The following is a 22766-nucleotide window of genomic DNA, read 5'->3' as shown; positions in this document are numbered from 1 at the left end:
AGCAAGGAGATCAAAGCAGTCAATCTTAAGGGAGATCAACCCTGAATATTCACTGATGCTGAATATTGACTGATGCTGAAGCCTAAGCTCCAGTATTTTGGTCATCTGATGTGAACAGACAACTCACTGGAAAAGTCCCTGATGCTGGGAAAGATGGAGAGCAGAAGAAGAAGGCATCAGAGGATGAGATGGCTGGATGGCATCACTGATCCATTGAATGTGAACTTGGGCAAACTCTGGAAGATGGTGAGGGACAGGGAGGCCTGGTGTGCTGTAGTCCATGGGGTCGCAAAGTCACTACTGGGTGACTGAACAACAACAAGCAGCCCTGTGGTCCCAAACGTTGAGTCACTGAGGTTTCTGGCCAACAGTCATGCAAGTGAGCTTGGAAGTGGATCCTCTTGCCTGGTTAAGCCTTCACGACTGCAGCCTGAGCTAATGTCATGACTGTGACTTTATAAGAAACTGAACCAGAACAATAAAGTTAAGCTGCACCACCCCCCACAATGTGTTGGTACAGTTTTTGCTTATTGGAGTAGGTTATAAATTGATTCAAAAGACCTACAAAGTTTAAAAATGAATTGTATCAGATTGGAAGGGACAGGGACAGTACAATATGAAGAGAGGTCTTCAGACCTCTGCGCAACTATGGACAGGAAGCAGCTGAAAAAACAACTTAGCTTTAAACATGGGCTACTTTTTATGGAACTGGAAGGATAACTCAGAAGGTGCAGCCAAGAGCCCAAAGGATGGATAAAAGAGCTACTGAGTATTCCCAGGAAGTTGAGAGAGTCCTAATCAAGGAACCGACAGTATTTACCCAGTTAGATTTCAGACTTTTTATGGACTAGTAACTACTGTGTGCCTTTTATTGCTGTCCTTTTAGAAGGGAAATGCCTATAGAGGCAGAGTCTCCTGTGCATCTCTCATCATTGCTCACTACGGATGTGGTAGTGATTGGTGCAGATCCGCTGTCTTTTTAATTCACAGAACTTCACATGGAGAGGAACCACTTGAATTACACCCAAGAAACTACATCCAAGAGCCTCATCTGCTCCAGGACCTCACAAGAGTTTGGAACTTAATGCTGTAATGGAATGAGAACTTTACATGGGCCTGGGGAGAAGATGAGTTTATGCTGCATGTGGAAAGAATGCAAAATATTTGTGGCCAGAGGGTGATTCTGGAAGTTTTAAGACATGATCCTCAAATGATTTAACTCTCCATCCATCAATCTGATTATGTGGCTGCTTGACTAATAGAATACAATGCAGAATAAAGACTCTGTATCAGTTTCTGGCCCCAGGCCTTAAGGAAAAAAAAAAATCAATGATAATTGTTAAAGATGGACGGACCATGATTATAGGTACAGGGACCACTGCAATGGAATTTTGCAGTTGGGGAGACGGGGCTCAACAAGATTGAAGTCAAAGTGTTATTCACTCAGTCATGTCCAACTCTTGGCAACCCCATGGGCTGTAGCCCACCAGGCTCCTCTGTCCATGGAATTCTCCAGGCAAGAATACTGGAGTGGGTAGCCATTCCTTTCTCCAAGGGATTGTCCCAACCCAGGGATTGAACTCGGGTCTCCTACATTACAGGAATAGTCTTTACCCTCTGAGTCACCTCAGTTCAGTTCAGTTTAGTTCAGTCGCTCAGTCATGTCTGACTCTTTGTGACCCCATGAATCGCAGCATGCCAGGCCTCCCTGTCCATCACCAACTCCCGGAGTTTACTCAAACTCATGTCCTTCGAGTTGGTGATGCCACCCAGCCATCTCATCCTCTGTTGTCCCCTTCTCCTCCTGCCCCCAATCCCTCCCAGGCATCAGGGTCTTTTCCAATGAGTCAACTCTTCGCATGAGGTGGCCAAAGTACTGGAGTTTCAGCTTTAGCATCAGTCCTTCCAATGAACACCCAGGACTGATCTCCTTTAGGATGGACTGGTTGGACCTCCTTGCAGTCCAAGGGACTCTCAAGAGTCTTCTCCAACACCACAGTTCAAAAGCATCAATTCTTCGGCACTCAGCTTTCTTCACAGTCCAACTCTCACATCCATACATGACCACAAGAAAAACCACAGCCTTAACTAGACAGACCTTTGTTGGCAAAGTAATGTCTCTGCTTTTGAATATGCTGTCTAGGTTGGTCATAACTTTCCTTCCAAGGAGTAAGCGTCTTTTAATTTCATGGCTGCAGTCACCATCTGCAGTGATTTTGAAGCCCCCAAATAGATGTAATATCTAGAGCTGTGACAGCCATCTTGGGACATGTGTGCTCAGTCATGTCTGACTGTTTTCAATGCAAGGAGTATCCCACCAGGCTCCTCTGCCCATGGAATTTTCCAGGCAGTGGGGTGCCATATCCTACTCCAGGGGATCTTCCCAACTCAGGGATTGAACCTGCATCTCTTGCTTCTCCTGCATTGGCAGATGGATTCTTTACCACTAGCGCCACCTGAAAAGCCCAAGGAGGCTGGGCTCACCCCAAATACAGCGTGGTAAGTGGGAATTTAGAGCCAAGGAGGGCAGAGGTCAGCGGAAGGAAAATTACTAAGAGGAAACATAAAGGGTAGGGGGTTTCTGGTTGAACCCACCTAATAGGTTTCTTGTTGAAAGCAGGCGAGAGTGATCAGATATTACCTAGGTGATGGTGGAGACTAAGGAATCTGATCAGATACAGAAATAAAGGGTTCCTAAAATGACTCCTTCCTGCTAGACCTGAATTTTACAGATAGGACAGGAGAAGATAGGGAGCCTGACTTAAAGTTCGCTCAAGCAAAGAATCTTTGTCCTAAAACAAAGATTTACTTTCTCCTACTTGTCTTTTGGAACTTGCTTTTGGATTCCAGCTGCAGAGCTGTATGGATGTCAAGACCACACGGAAAGTCCACGTGTAGGTATTTCAGCAGCCCAACTGAGGTCCGGGTCCACAGTCAGCATCAGCAATAGACATGAATATGGGTATCCTTGATTCGACAGGAAAGACCCTGGATGGGAATACCCCTATGTCCAGTGAACTCCAGAACCATTAACAATAACAATAGCATAACAGCCTGAGACAGAACCCCTCTACCTCAAGCTCGCCAAACTGCTCAGGGTAGTTAGTAATCGAGGTAACTTTCCGGAGCCCTTTCTCGGGAGCATTGATTGGCTTACACTCACGTCAATCAAGACTTTCTGCCTAACGGGTAGTTCGGGGCTGAACAGCCAATAGCCCCCTATTGGCTAAGACGCATAACCACTCTCCATCTAGAGTGGGCAAAACCCAGAAACTACCTACAAAGACCACACGAGATCAAAGAACCTCCTGAAGTGGGGTTTAGGGCGGCTTCCTCCAGTACGGCCCAATGAATTCTCTCTTTTGGCAGCAAATTCAGTCCTAGAACCCGCCCAAGAGGAAGAAGAGTTTGATTGGTGGTTTAGTATAGAGGCACGGAGACTCACGGAAGCCTCGATCAGGCGCTTGCCATTATTGTTCAGGTCGCCTGTCAATCAGCCCGCCTTTCGGAACGTGCGGAAACGGGCGGCCCTTTGACTCCGCCTCTTCCCGGGCTGGCGTGCAGGGAGGCCGCCAGACCGCGGAGGCTGGGAACCTGCCGTGTGGGCGGGGCCGCACGACACTGCCCCACGGTTCCTTCACAGCTAAGTGTCGGGAGTGCCGCGAAACCCCGGGCGGTGCGGGGCGGGCCTGGCCCGGGGCGAGCGCGGGGGCGGGGCCGCGGCCGGGGCGGGGCCGCGGGAGGCGGAAGCGGCGAGCGAACTCGAGCCGGAGCCTTGTAGAAACCAGGCTTCGGGCCGGCGGTGCGGGTCGGCGGGGCGGGCCGGGGCGGGCGGGCCGAGGGCCGGGGGTCGAGGCCGGTGGTAGGGTGACGGGCGGGCTGCGCTCCCGCTCCCGCGCGTTCCCGGGGAGGATGCGACCGGGGGCCTCGGGGCGGGGCGGGCGGCGGCAGCGGCGGCGCTAGCGCTAGCGGCGCAGGGGGTGGGCGGCGGCGGCATGAGGCGCGGGGCCGGCGCCCGCGGGAGGGAGGCGCTGCCGGCGGTCCGGCCGCTCCCGCTGCAGCTGCTCGCCGGGCTGGCCGTGCCCTGCCCGCGCGGCCCCGGCTGTTCTCATTCCGACCGCCGCCCGGGCCGCCGCTGGTGACCACTCGCCGCTCCGCCGGAGGCTTCACCCGCGCCCTCCCTCAGGACGCGCCCGCGGAGCTCCGGCTCCTGCGCCCCGCTCGCGGAGACCGCGCCGCGCGCCGGGCGGCGGCGAGGCCGGAAGATGGCCTGGGTGCTCAAGATGGACGAGGTGATAGAGTCCGGGCTGGTGCACGACTTCGACGCCAGCCTCTCGGGCATCGGGCAGGAGCTGGGCGCCGGCGCCTACAGCATGAGGTACCAGTGCCCGGGGGCGGGCGGGCGGAAGCCTCCGTCTCCTTGGGAGAGGCCTGCACGACCCTGGGCCTCTGCCCGCGCCATGGAGCCCCGCGGGCCTCTGCCCACCGTGGTGGCGGGCAACGGAGGGCGGCCCCGCAGTCTTCGGCCCCGCGGGCTGCTCCTGAGGGCTATAGTTTTGCCGTAAAATACGCCCCGCAGTTAGGATGACTCGAGTTGGGGGAAGGGGCTACCTCGCCTTGAAAATGATTTACAAGCCACTTAGAGCTGGAATAAGGTGTGCGAAATGGTAGGGCTTGTGTTGGGAAACACTCTCCAAGGTTTTGGTATCAGTTCCTACTCTGTTCTACATTGTCGTCTTTCCTGGTTACAAATTTTAATCTCTTGTTGTTCCAATAGTAAGTATATCATAATTGGAAGTATCCGCATGGCACATTAACTTAGGGTTTTGTTTTTTTTTTTGTCTCAACGTGAGGTTTTTTTCATTGGGGGGGGGGTAGGTAATACCCTCCGAGGCTGTTTCCTTTTGAACAAGGCTTTAGGATGCACTGATTGCACCACAAAAACAAGAGTTTGTTTAGTCTCTGCTCTCTGTACAAGCAGCCATTCATTTTGTTTAATTTTGAGAGGTTGAAACACATCTGAACTTAGTCTCTTGCCTTGATCCTGAAGAAAATTCGCTTATTTGTTTTTTCCTACCAGTTTGGCAGCTCTGTATTTTTATTTTGTAGCACTTTTTATGGAAAAACTGTTTGTATATTATACGTTCATCCGATTGAAGTGTGAACTGCAGTGGTTAGGCAGCTTTTCCTTAGTGCGAATTATGTGAGATTTTCCATAGATGGTCTTTAACGCCAGGTGTCTTGAAAGTGCTGTCCAGTTTCTCCATGCAGCTCTAGGGGAAGGACAGGGAGAATGAAAAGTCAAGAAGAAAGACTTCTGGGTCAGAGCAGGCCTCACATGGTAGGGACTACTCAAAATAATTCGGCTTTTCAATCTTCAAGGGAAACTCTGAGCTGAAAGGTGCAGATGGTTTGTAGGGTGTGGAAGCGCCTGGAGGAAAGCCTTAGGTCACCAGTCTGTGACTCTGACCTGATCTGTGCAGGTCTTCCTGAACTTGGCACTTCCTCTCTCTGCAGCTTTGAAGCCTGAGGGCTCTGGATGAGGTGGCTTTTTTTCTAGAACAACTGTCTTAGTTGTTGAAGAAATTGAGCTGCTGAAAGTCATAGGGTCACTCCTGTAGGCAGTATTGGAGGCACTGATTCCCTAGTGGGAACACGAGCCATGCTGCTCCTGGAGACCTGGACTTGCTGTCAAGGCAGAAGAGAGCAGGTGAGGCAAATTCAGTGTTTATTCTCAATTATGGTTAGCGAAGGTCTGCTGCTGAGGGCTTTGCTTATTGGGGGCTATTGTGAGCTGTTATTGAGAGACTTTTTAGATTTCTAGAGTTCTGTTTGTTTCAGAACTAAGTTCATTAGTTGGCTGTTTGTTTCAGCCAACTAATGAACATTTTGTTTGTGGCCTAGAAAGAAAGTTTTGATATTAAACCTTTTTACTACCTTGTTCTTAATGTCTGTCATCTTTGTAATTCTGTGTCTTGTGAAACAACACTTTCCATGGGGAAACTTTTTTCCAGTGATTGTCTTCAGTTAGTGGTTCCATGGTGTATGTCTTTTACTCTGAATTTTCAAGTATCTTTGAAGGCAAATACCCCTTTTAAGGAGCCTGTTTATTTTTTTGGATTTAATTGGGTCCTCAAAATCTGAGAAGAGCCAGGAGACTACTTGCCTCCTGCAAATTCAAGGCCCTTAATTTGAAATGCAAACTTTGGCAGATTCCAAGATTGCCGTGATCTAGAGAAGGTCTGAAGAAAACTTGGGGCTGTTGCAGACCTCCTTTGATGGCCCTTGTGCTTCCCATGCCCGGCCCTGGAGCTGGGAATGCCCAAGCCTCTCTGCTCTGCAGGGCAGTGGGCTCCTTAGGCATCCGGGAAGCGGCACATGCCCGAGTTCCAGGGAAGTAAGGCTTGTGATTTTTGTCTATTTCATTTCTTCTCAAGTTTAAGAAGTAAACTTGAGGTGCTCAACTTGAAATTACTGGAAAAGTGACTTCTTGATACAGATTTGCTCTGGAGGCAACTTTGTCCATTTTTCTTTCAGAGTGAAGTCTGCTTATTGCATGTGCTTTTTGAATGCTTAAATCAAGAGGTATTTCTAAATAGTTCTTTTAGGAAATGATTGCTTCAGCTTTGGGGGAAGATAGCATGAAAGAAACATGTGGTTTCTCTCAATAGTCTGACAGTTTTGAAATGTATGTTTGCATTAAACAATGTAGGCTGATAGTATTGGATTATGATGAGGCTAATTTCTGGTGAAATCTTTGCTTCTTCCCTTTTGTTTTCTACACTCCAGTCTTCACTGTGTGTTTTTCTTCTGTGTGTACCCAGTACCCCATTTGTATGTAAGGCTGCTGCAGATTCTGTTTGAAATGAGGCAGGTCATAAATATTTTTTAAAATCTAAGTTACAGTATCAGGAGTCTAGAGATGGTTAGAGACCTTGGAAGGCGAATAGGCCAGTCCTGTTCTTCCAAGTGAGTAAACCTAAGCTGGTAGATGTTAAAGTGATTGTTAGTAAAGTGATTGTCAGTGGCACTACCATTTCAAGAGAGGACTGAGTTTCCCTTCACTGAATGAAGGCTTGAAACCCATTGTAACTTGAAATCTGGGTCATACATGTTCTGTGAAGTAAGGAGCAGATAACCAAAGGACTCAAAAAAGTAAAACTCAATAAAACTCCTCTAGGAAGGTCTTTTGGGCCACCTGGTAATTTTCATTCCATCTTAAGGGTTCGCAAAAAATATATAATTTATAGTAAGTTAGGTTTCAAGATTTAAGGAGTAATCTGAAAAATTTTTTTTAATGTGTCTTCTTTATGCATAAAAATATTTTTTATACTAAATAATTCCCTTCGCAAAGGGCATTGGCCTGAGCTCTGTAAAACTTCACTATGGTTTAAATCTGTTTTGAAACAAAAGGTGTATTTTACATATAGTCTCAATTGGGTGGTACATTTGTAGTTTATAAATAATTTGCTAAATCAAAACTGGTTTGAGATGAAGACAGATTTTCTATACTGATTAAAATGTTACAAGGTCAGTTTATAGTCCCTTGGAGGAAATGGGAAAATTTCAACTTTGTGATCAGTGTTAAGTTAATAAAAGACTACTGAGGATATATTTTATTATGTAACTATTAATAGCTGATGGTTTTCTGTGGCTCTCATGCTAAAGCAGAATGTTCTGGAGTGGGTGACATTTCTTGGAAGTATAGGAAATTTTCAGAATCAGTGAAATTTGAAAAATTTATTATGGTGGTACCTGAGACTACTTCCAGAATTGGGAATAATTTCTATAAAATTCTTCATTTCAAATTTCAAAAACTTTCTGGGTTTAATATTAAAAGAATTCAGTAAATTGTTGCTTAAAAAAAAAGATACTTCATAGTGTCCACACTGGACTTTATAATTAATAACTAAATTATAATCAAATTCACTTAATCAAATAAAATGTATTACTTTAAAGCAGGGCTTGGCAAAGCTTTTCTATAAAAGGCCAGATAGCAAATATTCAAGGCTTTGTAGGCCAGAGAATCTCTGTCACTCTGTTTTGTTTTTTTACAACCTTTTAAAAAATATAAAAGCCATTCTTAGGTCATGGTTGTACAAAAACAGGCCAGCTGGGTTTGGCCTTTGGGCTGTAGCTAGTTGACCCCTGCTCTAAAGGATAGATTCTAATAATATACTTTGATTGCCTTGGAGAAACATTTGCTGAGTATTGAAACCTTATATTCAAAAAGTAATATTTATGTAGACTAACCATTCACTCAACTAATTTATACATATCCTATTGTTTGTCCATAGATTTCATTGTGTTCAATTTTTAAAATCAGGGTGGTCCCCTCACTCCCCTAAGAGTAAGTTCAGTGCAGTTTGTGTCCTTCGTTCAGTGTTGTTTGAAACTTGGTATTTTATTGATATGGTCTCATAATTTGATGTATTTCATCACAGTAATACTTGCCAGTTTGCCACGACAACTTAAATGTTTACTTTTGGTGGAAAGGAAAAAAAAGATGCTTGACCCTTTTTTTTTGCTGTAGGTTCTGTCACTGAATTTACAAGTTCTGTCATTTTTGTTTTGCTTGTTTTGGAAATGGTTCTGTGCTGCATCTTGGTAGTAGAGTCTCTTTTAAACTTTGTGAGTTTATGAGTTAAGATTTACAAGTTAAAAAGATAGTGTAGAGAGCTGACATCTACCCTTTACCCAGCATCTCCTACTTCCATAATTAGAGTACAGTTTTCAAAACTGCCTTGGTACAGAACTATTACTACCTGAAGAACAAAATTTATTGGGATTTCACAGTGTTTTTTTTCTGTATTGCCTTTTTTCTAATCCATGTTCTGTCTAGGATCCCATATTGCATTTATTTTTTATCTCCTTCAATGACAATCCCTTAGTCTTTCCTTCTCTTTTATGATTCTGATACTTATGATATGTAGTAACTAGAAATGTTACGTTTTTAAACATGTGACAGTTTTTTGAAGGGAAACATAGACTATACCTATAAATACTATTTGGCTTTCCAAGGATCTTTGTCATTTCAGCGGAATGATTTTGAGGAGAGTAGAACCCTGTTGGTGTCATTTTCTTATGGGTTACTTTGTTTCAGTCTGTCTGAGTAGAATAGCATACTGTATATTTTGTAGTCCATTCATAATCAGAAACTTTTACATTTTACTAATTTATTTGAGAAAACAATTACAAACCATTATACATTACATTTATTTAACAAGTGAAGAAAGTTCAGCCTCCCATAGATATGTGGTTGGAAAAGGAGAGATTATTTTAATAGCCGTTTCAGATCATTCTGGATATTCTCCTTTGATAGTATAGGAGCATACCAGCACTTGACAAGAGGCAGTTTCTTAAAGTTGCAATGTGCAATCTGAAACTGTGTCAATGTACTTTTTATATTGTTACATTAGAATCAGTTGGTCTGTTTTGAACTTTGACTGGGTCTCTGAACCTGTGTACTTTTAAATGTGCAAGTATTGGTCATTTGGAAAATAATGATCTCTTGAGCTTTGCAGATCTTCTCAATGTTCTCATTTTTCACTATGCAATACCAAAAAGTCACATTCCTTAGTACCACCACCGTCTCATCAGAGAAAGACGTGGTGGAAGGAGGGTGCAGATTTTGTCATTGGTCACGAATGCTGTCATAGTTGTTTTCCTTGAAATAAAGGGCTCACTTTTGAGGAAATTTCTGTCAAATACTCAGAAATGAATAATCACAGTTTGTCAATGTTTATTTTAAGTTAAAATGATATTCTGTAAGAGAAGCTGTTTAATCCAGTCACAGATCAGTTTCATAAAAACCTTTTCTTTAGAAAACCATTGCACTTAGGTGTGCAACAGAAATACATTATACCTACCCAAGGACCAGTATTTAATAAAGTTAATGTTTTTGTACAGTGACTGCTTGTGTAGCTTGGTGCTACCGCGTTGATTCATGCCAAGGCACCTGCAGTTTTAACCACCATTGGTTTTGTACAAATGTCAAGAGTGAAAAAGGCAAATAATGGTTTAGTATTATTCTGAACATAGGTGTGACCTCCTGAACCCCTGAAAATCTCAGGTTCTCCAGGATTCCACAACCATACTTTGAGAACCTCTCATCTAACATGTGCCTAGAGTGTGGGTATTTAAAGTATTTTCTACTAAATTAAAAACAAACCCACTTTTAGAGTTCAGAGAGCCCCACAAAGGGAAGAAATAGGATTTGAAGTTGGGGGTCTGACCTCCACTTCTTTCCCCTGCACCTGTTGGCTGCTCCCCAGCGAATAACTAAGAAGCTTTCTCAAGGTGGAAGGTGATCTTTCTGGATAGAAGGAAAATCACATGGGAATGCTGTATTTTTTTTTCTTTCTTTTTTTTTCTTTCTTATTTTATCTTTCTTTTTTTTTCTCTCTCTCTCCTCTTCTGCAGGACCTTGCCGAACTTATTAGTTCTAATAATTTTAGGGGTTCAGTTATCCTAGTTGATATCTTTAAATAGTGATGGGTTTGTTTCTTCCTGTGTAATCTTTACATTTAATTTTCTTGCCTTAGTGTGGGGTAAGCCTTAGCATTCACTGCAGTGTTGTTGAGAAATACCGAGAACTTGAGTCTTTAGTCTACTTACTGATTAGAGAAAATGCTTCCAAAGTTTCATAAATAGGTTGTCTCTGTTCCTAGCTGAGATTGAGCCTCAATTTTCTTTCTTTTTTTTTTGTTCGCCTGTCCTTTTAAAAAACATTAAGGCTGTATCAGCTTCCTGTGAGCTGGGTAACTTTCTTTTTATGGGCTAAATATTTTTGTGTGCTGTGCTGTGCTTACTCAGTCGTGTCTGGCTCTTTGTGACCCCATGGACTAGGGCCCGCCAGGCTCCTGGGTCCATGGGATTCTCCAGGCAAGATTACTGGTGTGGGTTGCCATGTCCTCCAGGGGATCTTCTGACCCAGGTATCGAACACAGATCTCCTGCATTGCAGGTGGATTCTTTACCATCTGAGCATGGGACTTAATTTTTTATTCAAGGTTTTATAAAGCTTTTTATAAAGACAATCTGGATTAGATGATTTTATTTTATTTTTGCCTACACAGGTGTTTGCCTGTTTAAATTTGCTTAATGGACATAGGAAATGCACAGTTTATCTTAGTTGTGGGAATTTTTTTCCAGAGTTTTTTTTTTAACTGATCTCTCCAATATTTGTGATTACACCATTTCTTTCACTCCCTGTGTTTCTTGTGCGTTTTCCTTCTTCCATGACCTATTTCCGAAGTTTGTCTATATCTCGTATTTTGTAAGAAATCAGATTTTGGTTTTGTTTTTCTTGACTGTGTTTTCTATTTCATCTGTGTGGTTCTTTCCTGTTGTTTTGATTACTCTGATGATTTTCTGTCTTTAGTTAGGTGCTTTCTCCTTTGTTTTTGGTCTGCTTCTAATCTGTTCGTAGCTATATATTTCTTTGTTAAGTTTCTCTCCCAGGTTTTGAAGGCAGCACCTTTGTTTCCATTCAGTTCCCCCCCCCCCTCCCCGTTTTGGAACAGTATTTAAATTTTTCTTTATTTTTATTTTTGACTGTGCTGTGTCTTCATTGCTGTGTGTGGGGTTTTCTCTGGTTGTGGCAAGTGGGGCCTACCCTCCAGTTGCAGTGTGCAGGCTTCTCTTGTTGTGGAGCAGGGGCTCTAGGGTCCTCAGGCCTCAGTAGCTGTGGCACGTGGGGTTCAGCTGCCCTACGGCATGCAGGATCTTCCCAGACCAGGGACTGAACCTGTGTCCCCTGCATTGGCAGGCAGGATTCTTAACCGCTGGATCACCAGGGAAGCCTGTGTTTATTTTCTTGTTGTAGTCTTCTGTATATTCTGGATACTAGCCTTGATTATACGTATATGTCACAGACAACTCTCTTCTACTCCATGACACCTTCCCATTCTCTTTATGGTGGCTTTTAAACAGAAGGTCTTGATCGGGATATGGTCAGATTGACCAGCCTTTTCATTTATAATCTTTCCCTACTCTGAGTTCATAACAATACTCTTATAGTCTTTTGTGAAGGTTTATTACTTTACATATCACATCTAAGTTTACAGTCTCTCTAGAGTTGTTTTTTCCTTCTGTTTTTGGTATTGTATGAGAGGAGGCCAGTTAGTTGCAGTTGCAGTTGTATGAGCCTGCAGTTTACCTAATATCTTTGAAAAGATATTATTTTATTTCTCACCTCTTTTTTTTTTCCATTTGAGCATTTTTATTTATTTTTTAAAAATCTATTTATTTTAATTGGAGGCTAATTACTTTACAATATTGTATTGGTTTTTGCCATACATTGACATGAGTCCGCCATGGGTGTACATGTGTTCCCCATCCTGAACCCCCCTCCCACCTCCCTCCCCATCCCATCCCTCAGGGTCATCCCAGTGCACCAGCCCTGAGTGCCCCATCTCATGCATCGAACCTGAACCGGCAATCTGCTTCACATATGGTAATATACATGTTTCAGCGCTACCCTCTCAAATCATCCCCGCCTCAACCTTTTCCCACAGAGTCCAAAAGACTCTTCTTTAAATCTGTGTCTCTTGCTGTCTCGCATATAGGGTCATCGTTACCATCTTTCTAAATTCCATATATATGCGTTAGTATACTGTATTGGTGTTCTTCTTTCTTACTTCACTCTGTATAAAAAATATGGAATGCTTCCCAAATTTGCATGTCATCCTTGCGCAGGGACCATGCCAATCTCTGTGTCGTTCCAATTTTAGTATATGTGCTGCCCAAATGAGCACTATTTCTCACCTCTCTATACTGCCATTCTGTTATAAATCCAGTGCCCATCAGTGTTCTAAATCTATCGTCCTCTTTGCAGATTCTGGATTCTGTCCTTGTGTTCTTGGGAAATACCCAGCTAGATGATGGTTTGTCATTACACTCTTGAATTTGATTTGTTAATACTCAGTTTAGGCTTTTTGCATCTATATTTATGGCTGACTTGAGCTTTTCACTTTCTTTTCTAGTTTTGTTTGTACCTAGTTTTGATGTCACAATTGCATAAGCCTTCATAAGGAATAAGGTTAATTCCTCGGTTTTGGTCCTGTCGAATAGTTTGTATAGGAGCTGGCCCTGAAAGTCCCGTAGAACTCCTCTGTGAAAGTTTTCTCTGGGGGAAAATTTTTAACCACAGTATCAGTCTCTGTCGCATTACTTTTCTTTTTAAGCCTTTTATGTCTTTATGACTGGATTTGCTCGGCTGTGCTGGCTGTCAGTGGCTCTGCGTGTCTTTGGCTGTGGCCGGCAGGGCCGCCCTTCCCGTGGCGCCCGGGCTTCTAACTGCCGTGGCGTCTCCTGTTGAGCACAGGCTCCGGGCACTGTGGGCTTAGTAGTTTTGGCACAGGGACTCAGTTGCTCTGCGGCTTGTGGGCTCTTCCTGGACCAGAGATGGAACCCGTGTCCCCTGCATTGACAGATTCTTATCCACTGTGCCCCCGGGGAAGTCTTGTAGTTTTTTATGTCTTAAAGTTTTGGTGTTAACTTTTCTAGAAAATTGTTCATCTTATCCATATGTTCAAATACGTTGCTATAGTTGTTAGTGATATTCTCATCTTACTAGTTTTTATATCATTAGTTACATCTTTTTTACTCATCTTTATTAGTGTCGTCTCTTTTTGATCAGTCTCACCTAGACATGTGTCTCATTTTTTAGGGCACACTGGACCAGTCCTTTTGTGCTCTTGACTCTTTGATTTTTTAATTTTTGGCAGTCTTTGTTGCTGTGAGGGCCTTTCTCAGGTTGCGGCGAGCAGGGGCTGCTCTCCAGTTGCAGCGGTGCAGGCTCCTCATGGCGGCTTCTTTTGCGAAGCATGGACTCTAGGGCACGCGGGCTTCAGTAGTTTCAGCATTTCTGCTCAGTAGTTGCGGTGCACGGCTTAGTTGCTCCCCAGTATGTGGATCTTCCCGGACCAGGAACCAGGGCCTGCATTTTCTGCACCGGCAGATGGGCGCCTTCCCACTGAGCCAGGGAAGCCCGCTGCGCTTGGTTCTTGTTTGTCGGGACTAGGGGGAGTTCCAGATTTCCAGGACACTCGCTGTCCTGTGTTCAGCACGGTGCTCTGCACTTGCTCATTTCTGTAGCCAGCTCCCCGTTCTGACCGGTTCCTAAAATTCTCCCACTTTACTCTCTGGAATTTTCAGTCTATCAGAAAAATCTCCCAAGCAGTCAGTGTTACGGATTGAATTGTGTGTCCCCAAAAAGATATGTTGAAGTCCCAGGCACCCCCCCCACAGTGCCTCAGAATGTGGCCTTATTTGGAAATAGGGACTTCACAAAGGTAATCCAGTTAAATTGAGGTCATCAGGGTGGGCCCTGGTTGAAGAGAACTGGTCTCCTTATAGAAAGGGGAAATCTGGACGCACACAGACACACACACACAGAGGGGATACAGAAGACACACAGGAAGAAGCTGGCCAAGGGCCTGGAGTGCTGCGCCTACAAGTGAGGGGCACCCAGCACCCGCCGCCAGACCCCAGAAGCTGCGAGAGAGGCCTTCCCTCCCAGTGCTCAGCCAACACCTGGATTCAGACCTCCGGCCCCTGAACAGTGAGACAGGAAGCTGCTGCCGTTTTAAGCCTCTAGTTTCTGGTTCTTTGTGATGACAGCCCTAGGAGACTAGTATAGCCAGCTTTGTCTCTTAATGCTGTCTTCCCCTACCCTGCTCTGTGGAAACCTGCTATCTGAGGACCCTTCTCCCCTGAGACCCTCTCAACTGCTGGGGGCTTACATTCACATCCCTGCTCTTGCACCAGGAGCCTGGGGAGGGATCCTTTCGGCTTCTCACAGCCACCTCCGGACTGTTCTGTCTCCCTCCTTTTCTGCAAGACCCCCAGCTTTGAATTTCACGCCACTGATTGTCACCAGGTCTTCAGTGATTGCAGTCATCTGGTTTGGGGGTCATTTCTTATTTTAAAAACTCAAGATCCCGGCTCACTGTCACAGTGAACACGACTAGTCTGTTCACTCGTGGTGACTTCAGAAGATATTTAAATGGGCCTTCCAGCAGCCTGACACTTCCGTTCCTTGAGTCTCTTTCTTACAGCGACATTATCTCAGCTACGCAATCCTATGGTCATACATTAGACCTGGATTTACCCATCATGCGACCCCCTGCAATCTCAGATTCAGAGTTCACCTGCTGCCCCCTGTCCTTCACTCTCTCCCTTATTACTCTCCTTCTACCATCACTGGACCCATTAAAATTTATTAATACAACCACTGATATTGCTCTCATCACAATTTCTCACCCTCTTGAAGAGGCTTCCCCAGTGGCTCAGTGGTAAAGAATCCACCTGCCAGTGCAGGAAACTTGCGTTTGATCCCTGGGTCAGGAAGATCCCCTGGAGTAGGAAATGGCAACCCACTCCAGTATTCTTGCCTGGGAAATCCCATGGACAGAGGAGCCTGGAGGGCTACAGTCCATAGGGTCGCAAAGATTCGGACATGACTGAGCGACTGAGCACGCACACATGTACTCTCTTGAACACCTGTTTTCTTCCCCAACCAGTTTAAATTTTCCTGGTCAATCACTGTAGTTACTTGCCCACATATACCCTTGTTCTCTTGCCCCTTTTGCTTTATTCCCCGGTCCTCTTTTTTAACACAACCGTAACCCTGCTTAAATCAGATGCTTCCTTTCCGTTACTTAGGTAACAGGGTGGCTCTAAGGAAGCGCTGATCAGGCCTCATGGGAAGCGCACCACCTCCACTCTCAAGCGCATCCCTTTGCTGGTTGGTGGTCTCACCTCTGCGCCCTCGCCCAGTCCCTCTCCAGCTCTGCTTAAGGATGGGGTGGCCCCATCTTAGACCCACAACTCTTCCTGCCAGGGCCTACTTTCAGTAGAATTTCCATACTTGGTACTTTACTGAAAAAATTGGACTTTTGAAATATGAACACACATACTGGCTTACAAGTTTTTCTTGATGTGCTTTTAGGCGTGAGTTCGAAAATTGCTTATCCTACTTTGGTTATTTTGGGTTCTTAAATCAGCGATTTAGTGTTACTTCATTGGTCCGGACTTTACTGGGCCTTCATATCAAATGCTGCCTCTGCCCGTTCTTTCCGCTTCTGAGACTTCAGTGTAGAATCTTCTCCCTTTCTCTCTTAACACCTCTTCAGCATTTTCTGTGCTGCCTTCTGGATAACCTTTTGTTTATGTTCCATTTTCCTTATATACTCTTCATTTCTGTGTAATCTTACTGTTAAATATTCATTCTTTATTTCTTTAAACAAAGTAAGCTTAATTTTATCATATAGGTTCAGTACTTCTGGCATCTTCAAGTCTTTGGTGGGTATTGGTCTGTGTCCAGTCAGGAAAATAGGATGCACTGAGCTGTCTCAGGCAGAGAAGGGTTTGGTGAAGTATTGATTGTGAAAGTGCTAGAAGGGTTCAGGGAGAAGGGCTGGCTGCTGGAGGCATGGCTGCTGCTGCCTTGAACTTGCCTGCAGCTGTGGTTGCCTGCCTCTGCTCTTTCCCACTCCCTCTTCATTTCCCTTCAGAGCAACCTACCAAGATTCCAGCTGGCAAGATGTCTTATATATGTAGTCTTCAGACCTCTAACCCTCTGCAGCGGAGTCAGGAAAGCACTGAATGCCAACAGACAGGATCTGGAACTGGGTATATGCCATCTGTTGTTTTTGCTGTTGGTTCTTGCGCCTAAAGTCGTGTTTGTCTTTGTGTGCCTGGATATTTTTGGATACTGGCATCAGGATTACTTGGAATAATTCAAATCCTTGTGTCTTTTCATTTGCTTGTCAGATCCCTGGGAGACCTACCTGTCTGGAATATGAGGTTACAAAATCAACTGAATACCAGAACTTTTCTTATGGCTCATCCTGGTAGAAATTATGATCTCAAATTGTCTGGAGATCTGGCTTTTCACTGTAGTAATGATTGCATATCAGTGCTGCAGTCCATTCATCAGTTCAGCAGATATTTGAGTTCTTTTGTGCTAGACGCTGGGTTTGAGTCTGTGAAGAGAAACCAATTTGGGGGGCAGTTAACACTTATGGGGCATACAAATGCAAGTCTGGTATAGTGTCGGAAAGTGAAATGCTTTGTGGATAAATAGAGCAGGAAAGGAGCAGCTGCAGCTGGGAGTACCCATGGAGGATTACACTCGTCACTGAAAAGGTGACATGTGAATCCAATGAGCCAGTAGGACATCAGCAGAGTAGGCCAGTGCAAAGGCCCCGGAAGGGTTGAGGAAGGAGGCTGCCGTGACTGAACCAGGTCCTTCCAGGGACCTTGGTTTCTAAAGTGAGGTGATGGAGAGAGTGCAAAAGAATGAAATGGTCCAACTTCTATTTGCAGAGGCTCACTCTGGCTGCTGTGTTGGTTGGAATTCATTGTCTTTCTAATAAAGTGAAAAGTTAATTGGGATTGCATCCGCAGATGATCTCTACATGTTTATGTTTATTCAGGAGTTTTTAGCACCTACCAAAAGCATAGTAGGCTATGGAAATAAAAGTATTAGCCACTTAGTCGTGTTTGACTCTTTTCAACCCAACGGACTGCAGCCCGCCAGGCTCCTTTGTCCATGGGATTCTCCAGGCAAGAACACTGGAGTGGGTAGCCAGCCCCTTCTTCAGGGCCTCTTCTCAACCCAGGGGTTGATCCTGGGTGTCCTGCATTGTAGGCAGATACCTTACTGTCTGAGCTACCATAACCGAGGGAATATAATGAAGGTGGCCTTCTAGGATCTGAAGCAAATAAAATTTTATTTACTGTATGTAGCAGTTTATTTATAAATAGCCAATCTTCTGCAATCTGATGTCTTATGTATGTAATGATCAACCAAGGCAGTTAGCATTAAGACCTTAAAATTATTCTCCATGTCACTTTTTAGTATGATTAACTAAAGCATCTGATTTATAGCTCTCATCTCATGTTTTCCCTTTCTCACCAAGATAACTTTTTTTGTTGTTGTTTTGACCACATTGCATGGCTTGTGGGGTTTAGTTACCTAACCAGTGATTGAACCCTGGTCCTTGGCAGTGAGAGCATGGAGTCCTAACACTGGACCACCAGGAAATCCTCTCACCCAGAAAACTTTAAATAATTACATATATGTGAAATAGAATATGTATTTATTTTAATCTGCTGTGGAGCTACTTTGACTGCTATAGTTGTTTCATAAAGAGAGCTGCTCTGAGTCTTAAAGTACCATTTTTAAATTTCCTGAAAAGTTTTTATATCTCTGTTCTAGAAGAGGGCTGGAGACCATTGCTAACTATGCGTTCCTCAGTTATACTTTTGACTTAGAAGTGTTTTGACATTTTCTAGGTATAAATGAAGGAGAATTAGTGTGTAATTTAGTCCCTGAATAATCAGTCTGGTGCTTTAATAGAAATGTATGTGGGAAGAGGAAATACAGGGTTTCCCTTTCATTTCACTTATTTCCACATTTTTTAAAAAGTTGAATTTAATTAAAATGGGCCAGCTAGATATCTGTCAGTTAACAGCTCATAAGAACAGATAAACAGTTGAGACAAGTCTTTGAGGTCCTTGTTATAGTAGTTATTCATTTGGATGTTTTGCTGTTTTACTTCTTATTGAGAAATGGACGTAGAAAAGTCATCAGGATATAAATGTACAGCTCAGCAAATTATCTTAAAAAAAAAAAACAAAACCCTACCCTTCACATGTTAATGGTGGAAATATAAAATGGTGCAGCCACTTTAAAAAACAGTTTGGCAGTTTCTCAAAAAGGCAGATAGATATATGAGTTACCATATGACCCAGTAATTCTACTTCTAGATATAAATCCAAAGGAATTAAACATGTCTACACAGAACATATACAAGTGTTCATAGCAGCATATTCGTAATAACCAAAAAATGGAAACAAGTTAAAGGTCCATAATCTGATGATGGATAATTAGCATATGGTATATTCATACAATGGAATATCATTCGGCCATAAGAAGGAATGATGTACTGTACATGCTACAACATGAATGAACCTTGAAAACACACTAAGTGTTAATAAAAGAAACCAATCACAAAAGGTCACGTGATTCTGTTTGCATTATATATCTGGAATAGGCAGGTCCACAGAGACAAGCAGGTCAGTGGTTGCTCGGGTGGTGGTGGGTAGGGTGGGAGTATAGGGAGTGGCTGCTAGGGGTATGAGAATTCTTTCTGAGGTGCTGAGAATGTCTTGGAATTAATAGCGGTGAAGACTGCACAACTCTGTGAAGATACTGAAAGCCACTGAAACATGCGCTTTATAAGGGTGAATTTTGTGGTATGTAAAAGACAGCTGATTTTTTTTTTTTTTTTAAGGCAAACCAAATAACATCCATGTGTGTTTAACCACTCAAGTTATAGAATATAGACAGTACCCCAGAAGATCCCCCCACCGCCTCCTGATCAATGCCCCAAGTTATTCTTGGGGGGAAAAAAAAACTGCTACTGTTTGCTTCTCAGAAGAAGCCATTGTTTTAGCCTGAGTGTGAAGCTTTATGCTCTCAGCACTTGGCTAAGCCTAGCAGGGAACTTTTTATAAAGTACCATTTTAATCAAATGCTTCTTTGTAATTTCATGGTGCCAGGGTGACCTACCTTTCAAAACAGGTGGCTCCGTACTCTTGCTCTTTTTTAATAGAAATAATGAGTTTTAAGTTTTTAAAGAATTTTTTGACATAACTTTTTTTTTTTTTTTTTTTTTTTAGTACTAGATATATTATTAGCCTGATCTCTTTATCAGTAGTTTGGACTTTATTAGCTATTAAATACTGCTTACTTTAAATATTTCTCATTTTAATACTTTTGCCTAATTATAGCCACCCACTCCTCTCTCTCCCACTAGAGATATGGGTTATTGAAGCTATCTGTTGGGGGTGCCAGATTAGCATTAATAGTTATTTTATTCTACATATGGGGGGCAACTGAGTGGCATGCGGGATTTAGTTCCTTGACCAGGGATCCTAAGCCATGCCCCCTGCAGTGGAAGTGCCAAAACCTCACCACTAGACCACAGGGAGGTCCCTCTTGATAATATCTGTGATCTTAAAATTTAAAAGAAACTACCTTTAAATACTTCTATATGTTTTTAAGTATTTTAAACCTTGAGTAAGGTCAGTGTGGCTTTTTCTTTGCAGCGATGTCTTGGCATTGCCCATTTTCAAGCAGGAAGATTCTAGCCTTCCGCTGGATGATGAGACCAAACACCCACCCTTCCAGTACGTGATGTGTGCCGCGACATCGCCCGCCGTGAAGCTGCACGACGAGACGCTCACCTACCTGAACCAAGGTCGGTATGGCTGCGCCGCGCTCTGACCTAAGAGTGTGCGGAAGTCCAAAATGGCCTTTTGGCGTCACAGCCTGGGTTAGTGGTAATAATTGAAAATTAGGTTCCTTCTCTCAGACAGCTACAGTTAACAAAAATTGGGGAATGTTTTTCTGTGAGCCCACAAAGCAATAATCTGTGGAAAGTGATTTCATAGAGACGGTGTGGACCAAGATGTGTTAGGGGATGTTTTCAAGACAAAATCCGAAGGAGAAGCAGGTAGGAAAGGATGTCAGTTATTTTTAGGAACATGGTTTCAGTGTGGAACCTGAAAATGAATCAGAAGTCCAGCTAGCAAGGGACTTGGTCTCCGGCATGAAGCAGATTTGTGCTGAGAATAGACTGCACCAAGGTGGAGTCTGTGGCTAAAATAAACTGTGTCAAATCTTGTTTCCGCTTAATGAGAATGCTGTGTTTTGCCGATTTGAAAGTGAGAGTGGGCAGAATAGAAAATAGAGATATGGGGTGATTTACCATTAGAAAGAGTAAAGAATTTCTTTTTGAGGTGCACTGAGCAGTTGGAACACTGGCCAGTGTGACTTACCAGTGTTAACAAAAGTACTTGGTTATGTAGGAATTCATTTGTTGGATACCTACATTTGTTGGGTACTGAAAGCTTGAGGGACTCTTATTTTTTGTTTGTTTGTTTATTTTAATAGTTGAATTGGCTGTGCTGGTTCTTCGTTGCTGCGCGGGCTTTCCTCTGGTTACCACGGGCAGGGGCTACTCCTGGTGCAGGGCACGGGCTCTCACTGCAGTGGCCTCTCTCGTCGGGGAGCGTGGGCTGTAGAGTGTTCAGGCTCCAGGAGTTGTGGTTCCTCAGCTCCAAGGCACAGGCTCAGTAGTTGTGGAGCACGGGCTGAGTTGCCTTGTGGCATGTGAGATCTTCCTGGACCAGGGATCAGGCCTGTGTCTCCTGCATTGGCAGGCTTATTCTTTAGCCCTGAGCCAACAGGGAAGTCCTGGACTCTTTTGTTTTTAAAAAGAATTGAACATTTTTCTTGTTGCAATAATAGTACATACTCATTGTAGAAAAATTGCATATGTCAAGGGATAAAGCTGAAACTGGACTTTAGTTGCATCCCCCTCAGGAAAAGCAGTTACACCCTAGGTGTGTTTCTTTGTGTGTGTATCTATTTTGTTTCAGCAAAATGGAAATTAACATCTATTCACTTAAGAGTTGGGCTTCCCTGGTAGCTCAGCTGGTAAAGAATCCACCTGCAATGCAGGAGACACCAGTTCGATTCCTGGGTTGGGAAGATGCCCTGGAGAAGGGTTAGGCTGCCCACTCCAGCATTCTTGGGCTTCCCTGGCGGCTCAGCTGGTGAAGAGTCCGCCTGCAGTGCGGGAGACCTGCATCTGATCCCTCGGTTGGGAAGATCCCCTGGAGGAGGGAACAGCTACCCACTCCATTATTCTGGCCTGAAGAATTCTATGGACTATATATATAGTCCATGGGGTTGCAAAGAGTCAAACACGACTGAGTGACTTTCACTTAAGAGTATTTTGTGATTGCTTTACTGTCAATAAATAAAATCTTTAATTTCCTCAACTTTTGGAAAGAGCTATAGATTTTAGACTACTTTAGTTAGTGATTATTGTAAGATGTGGAAGAAAACTTTTTTTTAAGCTTCTGAATTTTCATTTGACATACAAATTTAGAATTTATGAGGTTTTTCTTCAGGTAATTCTAATCTGTAGCCTCTGGCAATACTCTTAATTTTGGTATTAATATATTATTTTAGGATTTTGATGGGTAGGCATTCAATTATTTGAGACTTAAGATTCATATTTTAAAGAACCGAAATAGTTTATGCACTAATCTATTTTACACATAAAAAGATTGGAAGAGACAATGTAGAGATTGAGGGCATTCATTATCACTTCATTTCTAATGAGAAAAAAGGAAGTAACTGGAATCTCTCTTACTTAGGGAAAAGTTGAATAAGTTAAGGTGCATACCATGGGATGAATGAGCCCATGGAAACTCAGAACTTTGGATGTGTCTGTCCTCGGGCCTGGCGGAATATCTGTACCTTACGACTGTTACTATTAAACTGGATAAAGACATCTCCCATGGATAAAAGTTGCAGTCCCCCGTCTGTAGTGATAATGTATTAGACCTGCATTCACTGAGTGTTCACTGTACTGAAGCAGTGTACTAAATACTATATATGCATTGTCTCACTTCCACAATAACCCAGGAGGTGGTATTGATCCATTACAGATTTTCAAAGCTGAAGCATAGAGCAGTTGATAAACTCGCTAAATGTTAGTTTGATCAAGCTTAGATTTAAACAAATAAGTTGTTTATTACTTAAATGGTTGTTATTATTGAAGTATCTATAGTAGTGTGCACAAGTCTTTGTAGCATGGCGTACGATATCTTAGTTCCCTGACCAGGAATTGAATCTCTGCCTCCTGCAGTGTAAGCTCAAACCCCTAACCACTGGAC

At 43.5% G+C, this 22766-nt stretch overlaps 1 protein-coding gene and 1 non-coding gene across 4 annotated transcripts in view; one reads left to right on the top strand and one right to left on the bottom strand.

Annotated features, from left to right (window-relative positions):
* Positions 1-2955: 2955 nt before the first annotated feature.
* The window catches only part of UBP1 (upstream binding protein 1), a 65451-nt gene continuing 45640 nt past the window's right edge, over positions 2956-22766 (top strand). The window contains exons 1-3 of one of the 3 annotated variants that reach the window (XM_055558072.1): positions 2956-3802; positions 4187-4378; positions 20124-20275. In XM_055558072.1, the coding sequence (XP_055414047.1) occupies positions 4266-4378; positions 20124-20275 (265 nt within the window). In that variant the 5' untranslated portion in view covers positions 2956-3802; positions 4187-4265. Of the gene's footprint in view, positions 3803-3863; positions 4379-19153; positions 19269-20123; positions 20276-22766 lie in introns of those variants that run through there. The other 2 variants (XM_055558073.1, XM_055558074.1) reach the window with 2 other exon arrangements.
* LOC129635656 (U6 spliceosomal RNA) lies at positions 12654-12757 on the bottom strand. The gene has a single exon (XR_008706413.1). It is a non-coding gene; the product is annotated as a U6 spliceosomal RNA (small nuclear RNA).

Source organism: Bubalus kerabau, chromosome 20 (genome assembly GCF_029407905.1).
Source record: "Bubalus kerabau isolate K-KA32 ecotype Philippines breed swamp buffalo chromosome 20, PCC_UOA_SB_1v2, whole genome shotgun sequence".
Taxonomy (NCBI): domain Eukaryota; kingdom Metazoa; phylum Chordata; class Mammalia; order Artiodactyla; family Bovidae; genus Bubalus; species Bubalus kerabau.
The sequence above is the reverse complement of the archived record's forward strand: the minus strand, read 5'-3'. Positions and strand labels throughout refer to the sequence as shown.